General features: G+C 42.5%; 1 protein-coding gene across 1 annotated transcript in view; it reads right to left on the bottom strand.

Moving 5' to 3' along the window:
- LOC136857012 (zinc finger CCHC-type and RNA-binding motif-containing protein 1) overlaps nt 1–22,158 on the bottom strand; it is a 61,267-nt gene extending 39,109 nt beyond the window's left edge. Inside the window, exons 1-3 of the mRNA XM_067135350.2 lie at nt 21,952–22,158; nt 3,962–4,073; nt 1,469–1,684 (exon numbers count right to left, since the gene is read on the bottom strand). Of these exons, the coding sequence (XP_066991451.2) occupies nt 1,469–1,684; nt 3,962–4,073; nt 21,952–22,064 (441 nt within the window). The 5' untranslated portion in view covers nt 22,065–22,158. The remainder of the gene's footprint in view (nt 1–1,468; nt 1,685–3,961; nt 4,074–21,951) is intronic.
- Between the last annotated feature and the right edge of the window lie 292 nt (nt 22,159–22,450).

Below are 22,450 nucleotides of genomic sequence, written 5' to 3'. Positions count from 1 at the left end.
TTCATTTCTGCGGCTTGTAGTTTGCTATCCACTTGTTGGGTTGTTGTGCAGGTTTCTAGGCCATATGTTAGTATGGGGGTGAAGTATGATTGGAGAATGGAATCTGCTTTGATCTTAAGGGAACTTGTTCGTTCCAGAGGAGGTTCCGAACTTGATGGTAAAACTGAGCTGATTTTTGAATGCGGTTGTTAATCTCATGCTGTATTCTGTTATCACTTGAAATGATGCACCCAAGATATTTATATTGGTCTACTGTTTCCAGCTGTGTACCTTCCAGCATTATTTTTCCTTTCTTCTTCTGCCTGTTGACAGACATAGTGACAGTTTTCGATTTATTTATTGTTAATCCGTGTGCTTTCAAATGTTCATTCCAGGTGTTCAGCCTCTCTTGGACTTCCTTCTCTGTATTTCCCCAAATTACTATATCATCTGCAAATGCAAATGCATTGATGTCCATATTGTTCTTCTGCTTAATTTCTTTCATGACTTCATCCATGAAAGTGATAAAAAGTAAGGGTGAAAGGGTACTGCCTTGTTGCACTCCTTTAGTGGTTTGGAACCAATCAGAATTACCGTTTCCTATCTATACGCAATTGCAGCAGTCTTCGTAAAGCATTTCAACTTTCTGGATAAGACCTTTGGGTACATTTTTCTTTCTTAAGCATTCCCATATATTCTTTCTTGGAACACAATCAAATGCTTTTTCGAGATCCAAAAACACTAGTGTTAAGTCTTTGCCCTTCTCCCAATGCTTTTCTAACAGTATTCTAAGCGCAAATATGAGATCGGTAGTTGATCGGTGTTCTCTGAATCCACATTGTTCTTCCTGTAGTTGTGGTTCTATTATTTTCCTTAGCCTTTTTTTCAAGTATTTTCATTACTAATTTACTAATTGATACAAATGAATTCATCATTTCACTAAGACCAAAATTGAAAAGTACGTGTGAGGTGCAGTCAAACTGTACCCATAAAACTTTTTATTTCCTTCTTCAAATCTAGCTTCACGATTGACCCTCTCACCATTCAATTACTTGTTAAATGCATAGGAACCTTGATCATTCCTCCTAAAATACTAACAACATGGACACATTTATCAGGAACATAAAGCAACATCTCACAAACCATCTCCATACAGCCCATGAAGGATGATGGTGAAGGGGAAGGTAAATGCTTCCACTATTCATCTCCTTGGCACTACACGGGATATAGTGGTTAGCTTTATGTCCGTACACCTTTGTTGCCAGGAATTAACCTGGCGGAGACCGAGTGAAGCTCAAGGCCATGTTTGGTTCCAGAAGCAGAATACTTGTTTCTTATACTTCTTGACTCCCTGATGGGGAATCAAGTCCACGTCCTTCCAGGTGAACTGAGCATGCCTTTATTGTCTTGGCTAAGCATCACAATATCCATTGATAATTATTACAAAACAAATAGGATCTTAGAGAGGAAAAAAAAGACTTCTTCATACCTGATTCTCATCTTTGGCAATAGATTTCTTCTTCTTTTTCTTCTTAGGTGGTGGATCTCGCTCACCTAGAGCATTATTTGGACACTTATAACTAAGATGGCCTTCTTCACCACATTCATAACATCTTGACTTATCAGGGTATGTCCGGCGTCTAATGAATTCGGCACTGCGTCCGTTGTCAATTGCCAGGCTAGCTTTCAAGGTCCTTCCAAACATCTGCAACAAAAATATATTTCAGATAATTAAGAAAACTTCGCCTGTTGCCATTTCTTGATGGATGCAGTATTTTTGTATCCGTCTCTTGGCACAGGGCAGAGCAAAGTGTAGCTTCCACCGAAGTCCCAGTCTCATCCATGGCTGTGACAATATGGAAGCTGCTGTGGGTATGGGTGGTGCTGAGTAATGAAATTTGGAGCACAACTAGTGTCTGAGTGTTATGAAAGGTTTTGCTCATAGGATCAGTCGTGCTGCAGTAGCACCTTCTGGTCCAGTGAGCAAAGCAATGGCAAACTACCTCACTCCTCATCTTGCCTAGTATGCCTCATTTGGGCTCTGCCATTGGTTTTTGTGGTTTCCCTATAACTGCATAGCCATTGGTGGTGCTATTTGAGGATCCAACCAGCCTCTGGGCTGATGACCTAACAGAGAGACAATTAAGAAAACAGAGGACCACAGATATAATCTGAGTGTTGTGTAGAATCCTACAAAATATATATTCACAAGACATAAAGAGAGGTAAAGTTGCTTCAAAGATCAGAAGGGCATTCACAGCCTATTAATGCTGGAATATTATAACGGATATTAATGGTAGATAAGCTTAACATCAAAGTTATATCATCCCAACAAAGAATTAGAAAATACCTGTACACAGTAGCTGAGGCTATAAAATAATAATAATTAATATTATTTATAAATCCCCTAAAGTCGACTTCTCTCACCCACCCCTAGAGGCTCATAATATGCAAGATGTAGAGAACAGTGACCTCAGCTCTTGACTTTTACAGTTTCTGAAAGATCCATCATAACTGTCTTTAACCAAATTTAACAAGAACATCTCTGTAAGTATAAATGATCTGCTTCAATATTTTTTATGGTGTCAATCATGTGAGTATTGTCCTTGTGGCTTTCAATGAATACTGAAACTGAAATGTAAGTTACCAGCACAATTGTGACCACAGCCACAATAATATTACTGACTGGGGCTTGAATTTTTGTATACCTAGTATTTTAAACATATAGGCCTACATCAGAATAAACGGCTTAGCTGCAAATTTCAGTCATTTAGTATATCAATTACTGCAATTAAAAAGAAGGCAAATAAATGAAACCACTGGCTACAAATGCATTTCATTAAGAGTAGCTTTTCAAAAAAGTTGATACAATATATTGATTCTAAATGACTTTTCTATCTGAAGGGATAAAGCCTGCAAACATATCTCATCAGAGTTATAGGTAAGAGTTTTGGAACCTATGCAGATGACGAGATGACTGGTTGTAAAAAAGAGAAAGAAAATAGAATAATCTACAGTGTTTAAAATTAATCATGCATGAATCCTTTCTTTGGTCGAAGCAGGACTGTGAAGCTACACAAATAGGATATGCGAGGTCAAAATGTGCTGACATCAGCTATATCATGTACAGTTTTCCACCAGAATTTTGCACAGTAAATCAAGGTATCAGTAAAATGCCTTTATAGTACCTTATTTCAAACCTATCCCAGTTCTGTATCCAATTAATAACTGCACACAATTATAGATTCTGCAATAATACAGACAGCTTCAATGCATATCTGTACATGGGGTTGGTGAATGAAGAGCCCAAACACCTTTTACAATAAAACAAACACCACTCCTCTTGTTTGGTGCCTTGGTACCAGAGATATAGACAAATGATCAATTTTGATGGCATGGTTTTATTTAGAGATTATGGACCTTGTTGCCATATCCATCACAGGCAGCACATTAACACATGCTGTAAGTACCAGTATACACTGATGATGGTCAAAACATCCTTACCTGAAATAGCAGAAACAAATCCTAGAAGAATATCTTTCTGGGTTTACAAAAGTCAAAAAGGTTTATATTTTTATGAATCTTACAGTTAAATATGGTACCGGTACTATGCTGTTGATACATTTCATCTCTTTCCGTTGTGCATCGACAAACAGGGAATGAGCATGGCTATGACAGCTTATAGTCAACTGTTGATGACTCTAATGGAAAGAGAACAAATGCCCTTCAACAGGCTGAATAGAGATTCATAATCCTCTCTCTACAATAAACCATCTTCATTTCCAGATGAGTCAACATCTCGTTCTATTTCAATATTCATACAATATCTAACTGCAAAACGATGCCATACATGGAATATAATTGTCTAGCATTCTACATCAATTTCAGATTGACAGATTTCTTTTCAAACTTGAAGAAATATTTCTCTGAACAGTTAAAATGTATTGCATGGACCTATAGAGAGAGTAACAAGTACACTAACCTCTTGCCCATTAACAGATCTGGCACAGGCAGCAGCATCATCTTTTTTAAAAAAGAGTACAAAAGCCACACCTTTGCTTCTTCTATTTTTCTTGTCCTTCAGCACAGTCACCCTATAAATGTGAAAAATTATACATTAGGAAAGTTGTTCATTTCTTCTGAATTCAATAACATGAGCACCAAACTAATGGAAATTGATCAATAAGTTCAAACCAAACTTACAGTATGCTTAAAGGACTTAAAGGTACGGTAGTTAGAGACTTTTTATACCTGGGTTCAGTTATCAGTGATATGGGAAACTGCAAAAAGGAGAGTCAAAGATGTTTTTATCCTAGGTAGGTATTAGAAAGGAATAAAATCAAATCAAGTAATGTAGAGATAGCAACAAGAAAAGGAAAACAATATGACAAATATAATGGCAGGTGAGTGTGGAAAGAGGGAGCAACAGAGAGAGGAATCAAAGACAAACATGAAAACAAAGGGATAAGGACAGTCTCCACATTTCACACACTGCCACATTGGAATAGACAAGCTTGCTCGTTTCTGCTTCCCAGCTTCATCAGGAGGGTGGGCATCAACACTCACTGATGGGTCATTTTGACAAATTTTCAGTCTTGATGTGGGAAGTGTATGATAATAAGAAAGCCAAATAAATACAGGTAATGGTAAGAAACATAAGGTGGTAAAAGATTAGGAACAACTGTCCTCTCTCTCTCTTTCTCTGTGTGTGTTTTTTCTTCCTCTTCCCATGCTGACATATCACTATGTTCTTCATATTGTGTTATCCTTTTCTTGTTCCTATGTATATACATGACATGATTATCCTAGGTAGAATGGTCTTGGTAAAACTAAAATTTGGCCTATCCAGGACTATGAAAATACGTCTGATTGAATCACTGTTCTCCATCTTTTTGTAGAGCTGTGAACCTGAACCATGAAGGCTAAAGACAAGAGTCTAAATGATGCCTTTGAAAAGTGGTGTTGGCAGAGAATGCCACGAGTAGTATGGGTGGAGGGAACAACAAAAGAGTCCATCATAGAACTAAATGGCTATATTCTTGAGTAAGTAAAAGTTACCTCCAGTTCCTTGGGCATATTTTAAGGAGGGAAGGGCACATTTTTTGGAAAAGACTATATTTCTTTGCAATTAATTAATCAACATTGATCTGCATTTAGGGCTGTCATCCAGATGGCAGATTCCCTATAAGTTGTTTCTTCAAAGACAAAGAGCGAGGAGATGGTCCACTCGAGTAAGGATCACTGGCCTACCTCTCCACCTCATATTACAAAGAGCTGAAGACCACTCTGAATGGCAATACCTCATCAGGTATGCATTATTAAGGGAGCAATAATAATAATAATATTAATCATCGCCCCAGAGGAGTGCGACAGGCTTCAGCAGCCAGCACAATTCCTATCCTCGCCGCTAGATAGGGGCTCCATTCATTCCTTTCCTGATCCGGTCGAATGACTGGAACAGGCTGTGGATTTTCGTTCATTCAATAATAATAATGTCATACAGCTTCCAAAGAGGCCGGGTGCAGGTTTTTCAAACTGTCACCTACAGGTGACATATGTGTCTGTGAGGATGGAGCTCTACTTAAGGTGAATTCTAATATTGAAGACAGCACACACGCTGTTAGGTAATAAAACACGACACATCAAGCACACCTTTAATACATTTATTTGCTATTCACTCAACTCGATACAGAAATGTCGGAATCGATACAGATATGTCGATACATGAATAGTACCTAAACTCCCCGGTAGATGGCGGGGCAGTGTCTATTTACAATCCTCAACATCCTCCCCACCCTGGTCGATCTCGAGGGGGGTGACCAGTTGTATGGGCCTGCAGATAGTGGTCCCGTCAGCTGTCCGTAAGATGAGTGTCCGCACCTTTCCGTCTCATCTGGGTCTTCTCTCTGTGATGCAAGCTCTCCGCCACATATGCCTTGGTCTCATGTCGTCTTGAAGAAGGACAATGTCTCCTACTCTGCACTCCGTCAATCTTCCTTTCGGGCTCTGGACTTCATGGTAGTTCCTGAGTTTGAGAAGATATTCCTTCTTCCATCTCTTTAGGAAGTCCTCACCCAGCTTTTGTCTGAGTCTCACTTCTCTTCTGAGGTCTTTGAGGATACTGGGCTCTGGACCAGTGGGCAACGTCGTCAATTTTTCACCATTTAAAAAATGGCTTGGTGTCAGTGTCTCGGCGCCATCTTAGATAATAGGTCGAGAGTTTAGGGCGGCTTCTATTTCCACCAGTAAGGTTGTAAGTGTCTCTTCGTCAACCTGCGACCGTCCCAACACTTTTCTCAGGCACCGTTTGGTTGTTCTGACCATCCTTTCCCACCAAACCGCCCGTGGAGCAATGAACTTCCAAGAGACCTGAAGGTAAGCGAAGTGCTGGCTCGTGAGTGGGCTGGTAAACAGTTGGGTGAGAATGTCCAGTTCCTTATTAGCTGCTTGGAACATCTTCGCGTTGTCAGAATAGATAGTATGTGGTACTCCTCTTCTACCGCAACCATCTAAACGCCATTAGAAACTTCTCTGTGCTCATATCCGATGCTAGTTCAAGGTGCAGAGCTCTTGTCGTAGCGCACGTGAAGAGGACGATGTAGGATTTCTGTGGCCGGCTCCCCACCTTGATGTAAAGTGGGCCGGCGAAATCGACACCCGTGACGGCAAATGGTTGCGTGAGTTGCACACGAGCAGGTGGCAACGGAGCTTCAATTTCACGTCCTCGGTCGTTCTTGGCAATTTTGCATGGTAAACATCTGTGAATGACCTTCTTGACTGACTGTCTTGCCTTGAGAACCCAAAGTTCCTTGCGTAGCTCCAATAACACAATCCTAACTCCCAAATGATGTAGGCGTTTATGGGTCTGTTTTATCAGCAGTTTCATAAATGGATGGGAACCATCGAAAAGAAGAGGGTGTTTTTCCTGCTGAGTCAATTTTGCATATTGAAGGCGTCCTGCTAGTCGTATGAGGCCGTCCTGTAGGAAGGGATTGAAGCGTCCAATTTTGGATCTTCCTGGGAGTTCTCTTTTGTCACTCAAGGCGTTGTACTCGGCGGTAAAACTCTCTTGCTGGGACATTCGGATCCAACGCAGTCTTGCAGCTTCCAATTCGCGTGTGGTCAGATGGCCCGTGAGTATCTCGGAGTGCCTTGCATTATGGATGAAACGTAGAATCCATGCCATCATGTGTAATATCTTCCAGAAGGAACTGTATTTTGAGGCGTCAATGGGAGGTTCCCAGGTACTCATCATTAGCACCTGCTGGTGCGTCTTTTGGATTTCTGGAAGTGAATCCTTGGGGAATACGTTGGGAGGCCAAGTATCTGGGTGTTCGGAGAGCCATGGTGGTCCCTGCCACCACATCACGGAAGACTATTTCTTGCGGTGACATTCCACGTGACACGAGATCTGCTGGATTACTATCCGTGGGACAATGTCGCCATTGAGCTGGAGTCAGATATTCTTGAATTTCCGTGACACGGTTACAGACAAACGTCTTCCATCGATTGGGGGTCATTGCGTATCCAACCCAGTGCTACCATAGAGTCGCTCCACATCATTGCATTTGTGATGTCATATCCAGTTGACTTACAGAAATATTTTAATAAGCGTGAGCCCATCAAGGCGGCCAGTAGCTCCAGTCTTGGCAGCGTCACTTTCTTTACTGGTGACACTGTTTTTGCTGCATGCTAGATGAACCATAACATTGTCGTCGAGTTGTGTTCTCACGTACAACACAGCTCCGTAAGCCCTCTTGGATGCGTCGCAGAAAACATGAACGTGGAAAGCCTCTTGTGTTCGACTAGACATCCCTAACCAACGAGGGACCATTATGACTGACAAGTGAGATAGGCTTGAAATTCAAATTTGCCATCTTGCTGCAAAGTCTGAGGGAAGAATATCGTCCCATTTTATGCCCCTACACCACGTGTCTTGGAAAAGGATTTTTCCCACGATGGATACTGGAGAGAGGATGCCGAGAGGGTCGTAAAGACAATTGCAAAAATGCTCGAGTTCTGTCCCCGATGATCGCTCGTTGAAACATTCAGAAACGGATCAGTGTCGACAGTATTTCTGGCAAGAGATAAGGCCCTGCCTCCAGACAATCATTGAGGGATGGTGAATCCTTGTCGTGGGATGAAGCATCGAAGACAATCCTCCATTTGGTTGTTCCGTGTCTCTCTTTCTTCACTGCGTGATGAGGAGGGTAGATGATGTCGTCCGTGATGTCCTGAGTGTCGATCATCTCGACGTGTCCTCTCTCAATGTAGTCTATCATGAGAGAGTGGTACATTTCGCGGAACTCGGAATTGCCATTAATTTTTCTCTGAAGTGTTTGGAAACGCTTTTTTGCATTGTAGCGGTTTGAAGATGGGCATGCGTCTTCCTTTCTAATCAAAGAAACCACTCTCCGTCCATCTTCTGTTCGGTAGGTGTCGTGAAAATCTTGTAGAATGGCAGCGTCTTTCGTCGTTAGTGATCGCTCCTGCTGTTCCTTAAATCCCAAGGTCTCCAGGTCCCAGAAGCGGTGAATTTCGTGGTCCAATGCCGGAAGTTCGTCGTTGAAGTGCATGTAATTCACAGCGACATGGTTTACAGTGATACCAGATTTTTTGCCACTTAAAACCCAACCAAATATCGATGGAAGGAGCACTGCGGAACTTGAAAGGCGAATCAGTTCATCATCTTTCATCACCTTCCAATACTGATCTCCGCCTATTAGGATTTCAATAGGATTTTTATTTATTTATTTATTTATTTATTTATTTATTTATTTATTCACGAAGCACAAGATACAGCTACACTGAGCAAATTTCACTTGCACTGTCAACAGACTATTTAACAAACGTAAACTTTCATAATAAAATATAATAAACATAACAAAATATAACAAGATCAGGTACACATCCTACTAATAACTGTCCAAATCGAAAACCATAGAATGTCCATGTTCATAGCCAAGTCGTCGTGGGTCAAGATGCCGGTATAATCCCTTCACATCAACTTATCTTTAAGATACTATTTACACACCTCTCGAATTCACTTTTATTTGATGCTATATCAAGCTCTTGTCTCCTATTAATATTGTTAAAGAGTGTTGGGAGGCAGATTACGAAAGATCGTTGAAGTATTGAGTGCTGAGTGTGGGGAATGTGGAGAAGGTCTTTGGTTCTGGTGGAACGGGAAGGAACGCGGAGAGAGAAGAGAGAAACAAGATGTTCCGAGCGGTAATGTCCATTTAAGATCTCGTGGAGGAAACTCAGGTCAGCTACCTGTCGCCTGATGTGCAGCAGTGACACATTAATTGCCATTAATACCTGCTGCGTAGACAGATTTCTGAGCTTGGGGTTTCTGTTCCTTACAATTGCAGCAAAGAAGGACACTGCTCTGTCTAACTGCTTATTATTGGAGGGGGCGGCTGTTGTCCAAATCGGAGAGCAGTAGTTTAAGAGAGGTCGAACGATCGTGAGGAAGAAGTGACGAAGAGCAATGGGGTCAGAAATTTCTGTGAAGCGATAGAGAATACCTAGTAATTTCATAGCCTTGGTTGTATATGTTTCTATATGGGTCTTAAATTGTAATTTTGTATCGAATATTACACCTAGGTCACGCTGTTGCGTAACCACGGTGATGGGCTTGTCGAGTAGGTAATATGATGTTGGTAGAGGAGATTTACGCAGTGTTATGGTCATGTGGCTGCATTTTTGTGGATTGGGGATAAGTTTCCAAGTACGGCACCAGTTCGAGAGGGCATTAAGTGAGGGCTGTAGCAGAGCTGCATCTGCTGGATTCCTAATCTCCCTAAATATCTTGCAGTCGTCAGCAAAGAGTAGGGTATTCGCTGTTTCGTTGAGTTCGGACGGCAGATCGTCCATAAACAAAGAAAACAGCAAGGGGCCAAGAGTACTGCCCTGTGGGACACCGGAGGTGACTGGTAACCATGAGGATGAAGTGCCTGATATTACCACTCTCTGCCAACGGTTATGTAGGAAGCCAGCAAGAAGGGTCAGAAGACTGCCATGTATATTAAATCGTTCGGAGAGTTTATGGAGCAACAGAGTATGGTCAACAGAATCGAAAGCTTTCGAAATGTCTACGTAGCAGATGTCCAGCTGTGATTTAGCTGCAATGGCGTGTGATGCAAAGCTATGCAGAGTGGCCAGGTTTGTTAGACAAGAGCCACCTGGTAGAAAACCATGCTGCTTGGTTGAGATACACGGCAAAGTGAATGCGAGGAGACGCTGGTGTATAATTTTTTCAAAAATAAAGGATAGTGTGGGGAGAATAGAGATTGGTCGGTAAGATGAAACATTAAATTTGTTGCCTGATTTGAGAAGTGGAACAATATTTGCCTGTTTCCAGGTAATAGGAAAATAGCCCGCGGCAAAACATCTGTTAAATAATTTAGAGAGAGGGACGCAAACAGTGCTGGCAGTATTTTTTAGGAAAAGAGGACCTATAGTGTCGGCACCGGTAGCTTTGTTGGTACGAAGAGTTTGAAGAAGGTTATGAACTTCACTTGGCGTGGTAGTTATGCTTGATAGGGTTCTGTTTGAAGCTGTACCAACGGGAGGGAGCGGTTGGTTTTGTAAGGGAGGGGAGAAGTTGGAGAAGAAATACCTGTTGAACAGTTCATTGCGATCGGCGCCATCTGCTGTTGCATCGTTGTGGTTCACGCTGACAGGAATCCGCTCCGTCCTTCTCCGTGTGTTGATGAGACTCCAGTAGCGCTTGGGATTGCTGCGGACGTTTTCAGTGACAGTGTCTACGTGTGCTTTGTAGTCTCTTCTGACCATAAACCTCGCGTGGCGGCGGATTTTAACGAAGGTATTGTGAGTGTGTGGGTTAGGGAAGTCTTTCCACAGGCGCCAAGCTCTCTTCTTATTAAATAGTATCAGTCTGGTCTCTTGTGATATCCAGTGTTGATGTTTGCTAGTAGTATCCTGTTGTGCAGGTACGAAGTCTTTAATTGCAGCTTGCAGCCAGTCGTACAGCAGGTCAAGAGCCGATTCGATATCAGCTATTTCGAGCAGACTCCAGGGAAGGCATTCCAGGGCACGACACATTGCAGGCCAGTCGGCACGGCGCCAGATGTAGATAGGGCGGTAGGATGTCCTGCTGTGAGGCTTTGAGGAGGGGTGGGGAAGGAGGAGTGTAGCATCGAGGGACTGGTGGTCGCACAGGAAAAGGTTTCTGCCTGGGGTTATTGTTTTAAGTTCTAATGAGGAGAGTATGAAGTCCAGGGTGTTGGGTCCACGGGTTGGGTACATATTAAACTGTTTCAGTCCGAGGCCATTAATAAAACTGTCTATAAAGTATGTGTCACAGTTGTTAGCTGACAGTCCGGTAGTTGGAGAAGACCACTTTATAGACAAGTTAAAGTCGCCCATTAAAATTACTTCACCATGAGGGAGAGCTGCAATGACTGAGTCCAGGCACTGTTCAAGGTCACTGAATGGGCTGTTTGGTGGTCTGTAGTAACATCCCACAAGTACAGGGCGTCGAGGAAAGAGTAGCTCCACCCACACTAACTCACAGTTCCGTTCGAGATCTGTCCTTCGTTTACACGGTAAAGCACTGTTCACTGCTAGCAACACCCCACCACCTAGAGTAGCGCGATCACGACGGAATATGCTGTAATTAGCACTGAGTGGTAGTTCACTGTCACTAGCCCAAGAGAGCCATGTTTCCGTAAGTCCAATCACGTCAACTTCTCTTAAGTCTGGCAGGGATAGTTCACAATCAGACAACTTATTGTTTAGGCTTCGCACATTTTGACAATAGATGTTTATGTCTGTTTTCATTTCACAAGTGGTGGGACCGGGGTTTAAGTGGACATCTCCAGCCAGTAGTAGGAGGCAAAGCAAGCCCCTAATCGCTGAGCGACCAGGCCTAGGCTTGTCCGGCTCCGAGCCAGTAGGGAGGCGCCTATAAGTCTGGAAAATGGCGCATCCAGTCAGAGAGAACGCCGGAATGTAGTAGTTTCTCTCTGCTAGTAACCATTCAAAAGGAGAACTCACTTTTTCACTTGCACACACCGATTCCTTAACTCAAATAGACCCGTGCAGAGAACCGTAAAGCGCAACAACTCTGATTATTACCACACAAACAACACAAACTGCAGCAGCACTAAGCTTGCGCGTGTCTCCTCCAGCCGCCATCTCACTGGGATCCGCAAGCTGCAGCTTTCTAATTCGTGGTAAGGCTTGAATGTCGTGCGGGACAGCTGGATGTGGTGAGTACGTGTTTTCGCTTTCAAACGCTGAGAGGTTTACTGTAGCGTTTGTCCAAACTCCGGTAATGCTGAACTGGATGAGATGACGATTTCTGTATGTAGAGTGAGGTGATTCGAAACCTGTAACGGTTATAACCTTGTGTCCCACGACGCGTAGCTTCAATTGATTTACCAGTTCCATGCTGATGAAGCTGGATTGGCTTCCTGCGTCAAATAGGCAACGTGTACGTTTCCTTAACCCAGTCGGGCCCGTGATCCAAATACTGGCAGTCTGGAGATCCGTGAAGTGAGGCAATTCTACGTCAATCTTTCCTACGGAAACTTCCCGTTCTTCGTTGCAGATTGACACATGATGATATTTCTTGCATTTTGAACAAGCTACCTTGCTTCTTTTGCTGCAGTCTTTTGTATTGTGTCCTCGCTTGAGACACAAGAAGCATCGATGAGCAGCTCGTAGCTTATCAGTTTGTTCCTTAATGTTGGACACCTTGGAACAGTCTTGTGCCCAGTGGTCTCGTGACTCGCAGAATGCCGATGGTCCTTTCTTCGTTCTTCTGTCCACCGTTTTCGATTTTGCATTCACGTGAAGCGTAGCAGCTGTGGGTGTGAACGTGTCTGAAAAGGTACAATCTCCTCTAATTTTGTATGCTGTCACGACACCTTCCACCTCGTCATCCAAGAATTCCATAAGTTTCGTTATATGACTTTCTGCGATCTTTTCTCTCTTAGAATATATGATCCACCGGCGGACAATATCCTCCGGAAATGCGCGTAATATCTTGGGAGCTAGCATCCGTCCGTAGTCGTCAACCTTTTCCCCTAATGCTCGTAATACCTGTATGCGTCTGTTACATTCAATGTAAGTGCTATTTAAGGCATCGGGAGAAGCGTGTGATATGGGTTTCAGAGCTTCGAGATAATCCTGATGAGCCTGGATTATACAATTCTTGTCTCCGTATTGTGAAACTAGGATCCGTTTTGTCTCCTCGTATGCGTCGCCGGTTATTGGTATTCCATCAACCAAATCCTTAGGTTCGTCCTCTAGGTACCCGCGGAGGAAGACATGTTTGTCGATATTAGAGATTGAAGGGTTGCTGTCTACTGATGACTGGAACTGCTCCCAGAAGCGGGACCACTTCTCTACGTCCCCAGAGAAGGGCTCTAATCTGATGACAGGGAGTTTCACGGTATGCGTAAAGGGTTGCGGTGTTTGTACTGCTGGAGTGACTGGAGTGAGGTTCAAACTGGCGACCGATGAGGAAAGTCTCTCTTCAATCGCGCGTTTTGCTTTAAGAATTGCTCTCTTGGCTGTGTCAATGTACTCTTCGCACTTAGCGGCATCAGTTTCACATTCTTCGTCGGATAAAAGATCGTGTATAGCAGAGTCCAGGGTGATGAGATTATCTAGTGTATCTTGAAGTCTTATGCTATTGTATTCGTAGTCAATTACTGTGTCCATAGTAGCCTCGTTAACTGCAGTGCTAAGTTTAGTTAGCAGTGCCCTGGAAGTCGTCCTTTTCCTTTTCAAATTCCTCAGTTGTAAATCAGGCTTGTCTTCTGTCATGGTGTTTTGGTCGGCTGAAATGTTTTAAGTAGTAAAGAAAGGGACCGGCTGGCTATAATCCCTTTCACTACCTGCTCGCTAGAAGAGGAGGGTAGTTGTGAGAGGGATGAAGCAACGGTAAAGGCTAGCAGCAGTAGTATGCTCAGTAGCCGTTAGATGGAGATCGTAGACTGAGATTACAGTACAGTGAATAGATAACAGATGGCGCTAAATCTGCAACGTTCGTCTTAGAGTCGTCTTAGGTGCTGGAGTCGCGATGAAAATCAGCGTGCTTGTTAGTACATCTTACTGCTACTAGATATCGCTGGTATCATGCTTTTGTTAATATGAATATAATGTCTTGTTGTGGTGCATTATCTTTAAGCATTAGCGATTTTCCTATTATATTTGCAATCATGCATTAGTTCCAATTGATCTGTAAAGTATATGTCCCAAATATAAGTCCATGCGACTTAGCTCTGTGGTGATGTGTTCGTGGCATCTGGAGTGGCTGGTTACACATTCGTCGTTTTCAACTCTTCTCTCACTGTGTGGTCGTCCAAATTCCTGGAGGTTGTCGTTCGTCTTCTCATACAGCCGTATCACATATTGTAACAGTCACTCCCGGGTTTCGGCACCAAAATGTTAGGGAATAAAACACGACACACCAAGCACACCTTCAATGCATTTATTTGGTATTCACTCAACTCGATACAGATATGTCGATACATAAATAGTACCTAAACTCCCCGGTAGATGGCGGGGCAGTGTCTATTTACAATCCTCAACACACGCTCAAGTCTCCAAGCCAGAGGAATTAAGGTTAAAACCCCCAGACCCAGCTGGGAATCAAACCTCCTACAACTCCTGGAACAAAGGCCAGCACACTAACCATTTAACCATGGAACTGGACACTGATGATGATGATGATGATGATGATGATGATGATGATGCTGGTGATGAATACAGAATGAATTCAATCAAAAGTACACACAAGCTAAGTAAACACTGCTGCATGAACCTAAGGTAAATACTGAGTTCTTCATACATATACACATATGTATATGTATATATACATATGTGTATATATACATCAATCAATTACCACTGATCTGTACTTAGGACAGCCCCCAGGTGGCAGACTCCCTATCTGTTGTTTACCTATTCTTTTCTTAAATAACTGCAAAGAATTTGGAAATTAACTGAACATCTCCCTTGGTAAATAATTTCAATCCCTAACCCCTCTTCCTATAAACAAATATTTGTCCCAATTTGTCCTCTTGAATTCCAACTTTATCTTCATATTGTGATCTTTCCTACTTTTAAAAAACACCAGTCATATTTATACATCTACTAATGTCATTCCATGCCATTTCTCCACTGAACCTCCCTGTGGGTGGACGCATTTAGAATAACACCCATGGTATCCCCTGTGGTATTAATCCAGCCCGGGGGCCACTACATTTTTAATGTTATAAGTGAGTGGAAATTAATACAATCTTACTTGGAGAGCGTCTGAGAGGAGAGAGGTGTTCATTGCGATGTCCAGGAACCCACCAACCCGCCCCAAGAAGTACATTTACTTTTATAACCTAATTAAGATTATTACAGGCCATATTCATTTCTCAAGTAGCTTCTTGTATTCCTATTGGCCAATGTAAAGTGGCACATGATCTCCTTCCCGTGAAGGAAGTTAATCATAATGCGTTACCAACCGCAGCACAATAAAAGCGCAAGTGGCCGCGCTCACGAAACTAGAAGCCTAGGGCCGCTTTGCGGCTTCTAATCGTCCAGACCAATGGTCTTGTCCACGGCAAGAATCCTAACTATCATGACCAATGGTCTTGTCCACGGCAAGAATCCTAACTATCCAGACCAATGGTCTTGTCCGCGGCAAGAATCCTAACTGTCCAGACCAATCGTCTTTCCTCACGAAACTAGGGGCCTAACGCCGCTTCGTGGCTTCTAACCATCCAGACCAATGGTCTTGTCCACGGCAAGAATCCTAACTATCCAGACCAATGGCCTTGTCCACGGCAAGAATCCTAACCATCCAGACCAATGGTCTTTCCTCACGAAACTAGGGGCCTAACGCCGCTTCGCGGCTTCTAACCGTCCAGACCAATGGTGTTGTCTACGGCAAGAATCCTAACTATCCAGACCAATGGTCTTGTCCACAGCAAGAATCCTAACCGTCCAGACCAATCGTCTTCCGTCCAGAGGCAAGAATCTAATAATCACCACCACCAGCTAGCGAAGCAAGCATAGTTCCTAAGTACAGAGGTTGGCAGCACGAGCACTGCTAGAGAACATCCTTTCCGAGTAGGCCGCGAGCGAGGAAACAAACGACAGTCGCTACGCATACGTGGCCCCCAGGCTGGACTAATGATTCCCCTGCTTGTCATAAGAGGCGACTAAAAGGGGCAGAGGGCTCTAAACTTGGGAGCGTGGGTTGACGAACATGGGGTCCAGGCAGGCATCAATTTCTGGTAATGAGACAAAGTCTCTCATAGTGCATTGGCACTGCCAGTGGTTCCAAGTAGCCTACACAGTGGCCTCCACAGTATGCACTAGCCATGCGTCTTGGTGGGTGTGCTATTTACCAACTGATGAGCCCAACTTAGCACACTGGGGCGAAACGCTGGCAACCAGGAATGAGTTAGCTGGAGAATTTATAATGTCCAATAATGGACATACCACTTAGTCGAGCAGGTCTTCTCTTTTCTCCCAAGTCTTCCCGTACAAAGTTTACGACATTTACATAACGCTACCTTTTGTCAAAAATCACCCAGAACAAATCAAGCTGCTTTTCTTTGGATCTTTTTCCAGTTCTTGAATCAAGTAATCCTAGTGAGGGTTCCATACAACTGATCTATACTTTGGTTGGGGTCTTACCAGAGACTTATATGCCCTTACATGTCAAGATATCCTTATTACAACCCCTAAATACCCTCATAACCATGTGCAAAGATCTGTACCCTTTATTTACAACAATGTGATTATGCCAATGAAAAACTTTCCTTATATTAAAGCCTAGGTACTTACATCTTAAACAGACACCTTTCAGTGTTCAGTTTGCAAGCCTCTGTGAATGACTTAAATTGTTCCTGTTCCTCGTGTAATTTTATATCAAGTTTAATAATTGTTTCTCTGGGCTCTTCCTGTTTCTCTCACCAACTATGATTACAGCCCTGCGCGGATATACAAAATAATATCTGCATACGCACTGCCTTCATCCGCGAATGGTTATCCGCATCCACAAAATGGTTATCCGTAGATATTGTAAATGTTTAACTACAGTATATTACACCCAAGGTATTGAAACGGGTAGATCTGTTAACATAATACAACAGGCCTGGCACCTGATACCAGAACTCCTACAGTCACAGGTTGTGAGGAATTTTCTTTTGTGACAACTGACGATGTATTGACCTTTGTTCCTTCCTTTCATTAATTGCGGGCAGGAGCCAGTTAGACTTAGATCAGATTTACAGCTTTATGGTCTCAACGCTCTTTATACATCAGTATTCTTCCATTCCAATGTCAAGGCTCGCATAACCACAAGCAAAAACAACAGTATACCTGAGTGAAAATCAATAAATATCATTATTTAGAAATTGCCAGCAAAATTATCTGCACTGCCATACAGTTTGTATCCGCCAAGACACTAACTTCGCCGATAACCGCGGATATCCACATCCGTGCAGGGTTCTAACTATGGTAAAGTTCATTATCTCACTTCACAAGACCCTGCCACCAAAGCCAATTCATATGCATGGCTTCATCCAATACATCCAATCCTAACTTATGCCTTGCTGGGCTGAGTGGCTCAGATGGTTGAGGCGCTGGCCTTCTGACCCCAACTTGGCAGGTTCGATCCTGGCTCAGTCCAGTGGTATTTGAAGGTGCTCAAATACGTCAGCCTTGGGTCAGTAGATGATTTACTGGCACGTAAAACTCCTGCGGGACTAAATTCCGGCACCTCAGCATCTCCAAAAACCGTAAAAGTAGTTAGTGGGACATAAAACAAATAACATTTATTATTATTATGTCCGACTCGTTGGCTGAATGGTCAGCGTACTGGCCTTCGGTTCAGAGGTCCCAGGTTCAATTCCCGGCCGGGTCGGGGATTTTAACCTTCATTTGTTAATTTCAATGACTCGGGGGCTGGGTGTTTGCACTGTCCCCAACATCCCTGCAACTCACACACCACACACAACACTGTCCTCCACCACAATAACACGCAGTTACCTACACGTGGCAGATGCCGCCCACCCTCACCGGAGGGTCTGCCTTACAAGGGCTGCACTCGGCTAGAAATAGCCACACGAAATTATTATTAATCATTATTATTATTATTATTATTATTATTATTATTATTATTATTATTGTACGCCTTCATCTCTTTATTGAAATTACCAACCTGCTGGTATTTCCACTGTTTATGCAAGCAGTTAATTTCACTATTTCATGCCAGTAAGTTTCTCTCGAGAACAACAGTCATTACTTCATTTGGAGACACTTTGTAGTTCTAAGAGGTTCAATAATTTTTTATAAGAATTTTTCTGAAACAACGTCGTGGTTTCAAATGTTTTACAGGCTTCCACCATTTCTTGGTAAATATCCGTTTCTTTATTACCAGTTAAGCATAAACATAATGAATGGTTTTATCTATAAATATGATAATAACCACTCCTGAGCTTGTTGTTGTTTGTCTGGCAGGGTTGGTCCAGTTATCCTGAAAAATTCTAAAAAAAATGGGTAACTGAGCCATCCCATTGGGATAACTGCCCCCCCCCCCCCCCCGCCCCGGACTCAATTACCCCAATAATGTATAACAAGTAAAGTAAACTACCATGTAGCCGAATATGTTTGTGTTTTTTTTTATTGTTTTTTTTTTTTTTTTTTTTTTTTAATTTTGCTTTGGTTAAACCTGTCATGTCATGTTGTCAAGACTTCCTTTTTCTATACACAATATTTCCAAGCAATAAAAGAGAAAAGTTCTGTAAAAAAAAGGAAAGAAAAGGAAAATAGAAATTACAAGAAGTTCATTACAATTCTTCTAGTGAAAATGATTGTGATGCTTGTGCTATCCAAGAAAGTGAAGAAGACTATCTCGAAAGCTTCTCAGAGTATGTGGATGAAGATAGAATTACACTTGAACCTGGTGAGTTTTGCAATAGCTTCAGATTATACGAAGCAAAGATTTTACAGAACGAGAATGAAAGCTACATCTTTTTTTATAAAAGACATTTGCAGTCAATGAAATTCAAAGAAACCAATGAAGAATTCTACATTAGAGAGTTTGACATCGTACGGAAACTTCCACAACTGATAACAAGTTATTATTATTATAACTTATTATTATATTATTATATTTAATATATTATATCTTTAATTATATGATTGGTTTTGCAGCAGACTTCAGTGATATAACTAGCAACCACTAAGTTTTCCTCAAATACCGTAGTAATTGTTTGAACTCTAATTTATTTTAATTAGGCCTAATTACTTAATTTGTATTTTTTATTTTCTCATCTTTTTTTGTCATTTCATGGTAATAAACGATTGTAATTTCTTTGCATCTTTTTGTAATTTCTTGGTAAGAAACAAGTTTCTTTGAATACAGTTAAAAATATATTACTTTTCTTATTATTTGACATTTTTCTCTGCCCTTTTTTTTTCCAATGCCCTTATTACGGTCCTGATACAATGGCTGGAATGTGTACTTAAATCAAACAATTGATCATACCAATATTGCTTTTCTAAATCAATTGAATGTACAACAATAGGTCCACCCACCTCAGACATTTGCTGCAGTACTCTTATAGAATATAGCTTGGGGTGGTCCAGTCACCCCGCATTCACAGGGCAACTGGGCCAATAGGTAAATGTTTTATTATATATGTATATTATACACTGACTTAGCAAATGTCATGGGATAGTCGCCTAATAGCGTGTGGGACCCCCTCTGGCCCTGTAAACTGCAGTGAGACACAGTGGAAGTGAGTCGACAAGTCCCTGGTAGTCCTCTGGATGCAGCTGACACCGAATCATTTGCAGAGCGGCTGCCAATGCTGGTCTGATTTTGGGTGCAGTATCCATGGCATGGAGCCTGCGTTCCAGGACATCCCAGATATGCTCGATAGGGTTCATGTCGGGGCTCCTGGGTGGCCATGGCAGTCGTTACACCTCTGCTGCATGTTCCTGGAACCATTCCCGGGCGACGTGGGAGTGATATGGCGGCGTGTTATCATCTTGAAACACCGGAGAACTGTCTGGGCGCCGGAAGGCCAAAAATGGGTGGAGATGGTGTCCGAGCAGCTCAACATACCGCGTACCATTCAAAGTCTCTTCCAAAACAACTAGGGGGCCCATTCCATACTAGAAAAATGCACCCCAAACCATAACAGACACAACAGCGCCCTGGACCACACCTTAGAGGCAGGCGGGATCCATCACATCATGTGGTCTGCGCCATACACAGTACCTCCCATCGGCATGGTGCAGTTGAAATCATGATTCGTCCGACCATATCACGTTACACCATTGTTCCAGTGTCCATCCCTGGTGACTGGCAACAAATGCGCGTCGTTGTGCCCGATGACGTTGGGTTAACAGTGGCACCCGTGTGCGGCGCCGGCTCCCATACCCCATAGAAGCCATGTACCTATGGATTGTCCACTGGGAGACGTGTCTAGCATGGCCTGTGTTGAATTGAGCCGTGATTTGTTGCACAGTTGCCTGTCTGTCACTACTGACAATCCGTCTCAGATGTCGCCGGTCACGGTCATCGAGGGTGGCTGGACGGTCGGTCGTTCGTCTGTTGTGGACGGTGACACCGGCATTCAGCCATTCACGATACACCCTGGACACAGTTGATCGTGTGAAGCCGAATTCCCGCACCACTTCCGAAATCGCACTTCCCATCTGTCGGGCACCGACCACCATACCCTGTTCAAATAGTGTCAGCTCACGACGATGTTCCATCTTACACCTGTCACATGTACAGCCACTGCTCACAAGGTCTCCTATACAACTGCCGCTGGCACAGGGGGCGTGTGGTGCGCAGACAACACAACTGTGCATCAGTGTTCTGCTATCCCATGACATTTGATCAGTCAGTGTATAATGTCAAAGACTTGCCTTAAATGTTTTTAATATGTTTGGTCTGTTTATTGCAAAATAATTGTGCCATATTTTGCAGTCAAAAATTGCTTGTTTCTTGCCCTAAATTACAGTTTTATGAAGGCAATTGAAGGCATGTTGTAAAGTCGATGACCCAGTTACCCTAGAGCACCTTATCTGAAAAGAGTGATAATGCAATAATTTTTTACTTCAAAAGTTCTATTAAAGAAATAGTTCATCAGTACTGCATACCAGTAATTCATTGTATGAACTTTTCAGGTCCATTCTCTCTTTCTCACCTTTCAGGTAGATCAACACACTATTTGGTTTTAAAAAATAGCATGCTATTCTAAAAGAAGGAAGTCAGTACCCATAAGTATACAGTGCTTTATTTTAAGCATAACTTCGTTGTATGGAAGAGAAAGCTGTATGCACTCAAATATATCATTCATACGCTGGTGATGAAATTAAATGACGTATGGTTTTTAGTGCCGGGAGTGTCTGAGGACATGTTCGGCTCGCCAGGTGCAGGTCTTTTGATTTGACACCCGTAGGCGACCTGCGCGTCATGATGAGGATGCAATGATGACTGAGACAACATACACACCCAGCCCCCGTACCAGCGAAATTAACCAATGATGCTTAAAAATGCCGACCATGCCGAGAATCCAACCCGGGACCAAAGACAAGCACGCTAACCATTTAGGCATGGACCCGGACATACGCTGGAGATTAAGACACATAAAAGTAGCAGGTGGGAACAATCATGCCAAAAATAACGGCTAAGATAAAATTGGGCATATGAAAACGGCTTTGATGGCGGGGTCATACAACGTGAATGGAAAAAAGGCGGGTTACCGAGGATATATGTGGGTTTTGATACTGTTAATAATTTTCAAACTCTAAATTTAATTGCGTGTTTTCTACGCCGTCGCTCGCAGAGTGGCACAGAGGTCACTTCTGCGTGTCCAAATATTATCGTCAGTAAACTCAACCCTTCCAAAATTAACAGTTTAAAAGCTAACTTCTGTTAACCTATATTAACGAAGAAGCATTACTTACTTAACCACCTTACCATGCTTCTCAAATATTTTGTGTATATCATTATTTGTAAGTGAAAATGGCAAATTAGAAATATACACTGTACTTTTGCTAGGAGCTAAACCTCCACTCATAATTAAAATTAATTTTCGAAATAATGTATCCGTTCATAACCTATACTCGCCATTTGACAGTTCAAGACCAGGATCATGTAAGAGTCAGTGTTGCCAACGCAGTTTTCATTCAATAATAAAACATCCAACCACGGCGGTGCATTCAACATAAGCTAGAAAAAGCCAAGACCAACCGGTCTTGAAAAAGCTAAATCAGAACTAGAAAAAGTAAAAAAAAAAAAAAAAAAAAAGCCAGCACTTCTCATCTGGTAGAGAATGAAATTATTCTTTGTTATGCTCAATAGGGATGTACTGAAACACTACCGATAGATGTCTCACGTGTAGTACCCGGTATGCGCTTGTCGATCGTCATTTGTTTTAATGTGTTTTTAATGGAAGTTACATAG

Source organism: Anabrus simplex, chromosome 1, assembly GCF_040414725.1.
Source record: "Anabrus simplex isolate iqAnaSimp1 chromosome 1, ASM4041472v1, whole genome shotgun sequence".
Lineage (NCBI taxonomy): Eukaryota > Metazoa > Arthropoda > Insecta > Orthoptera > Tettigoniidae > Anabrus > Anabrus simplex.
The sequence above is the reverse complement of the archived record's forward strand: the minus strand, read 5'-3'. Positions and strand labels throughout refer to the sequence as shown.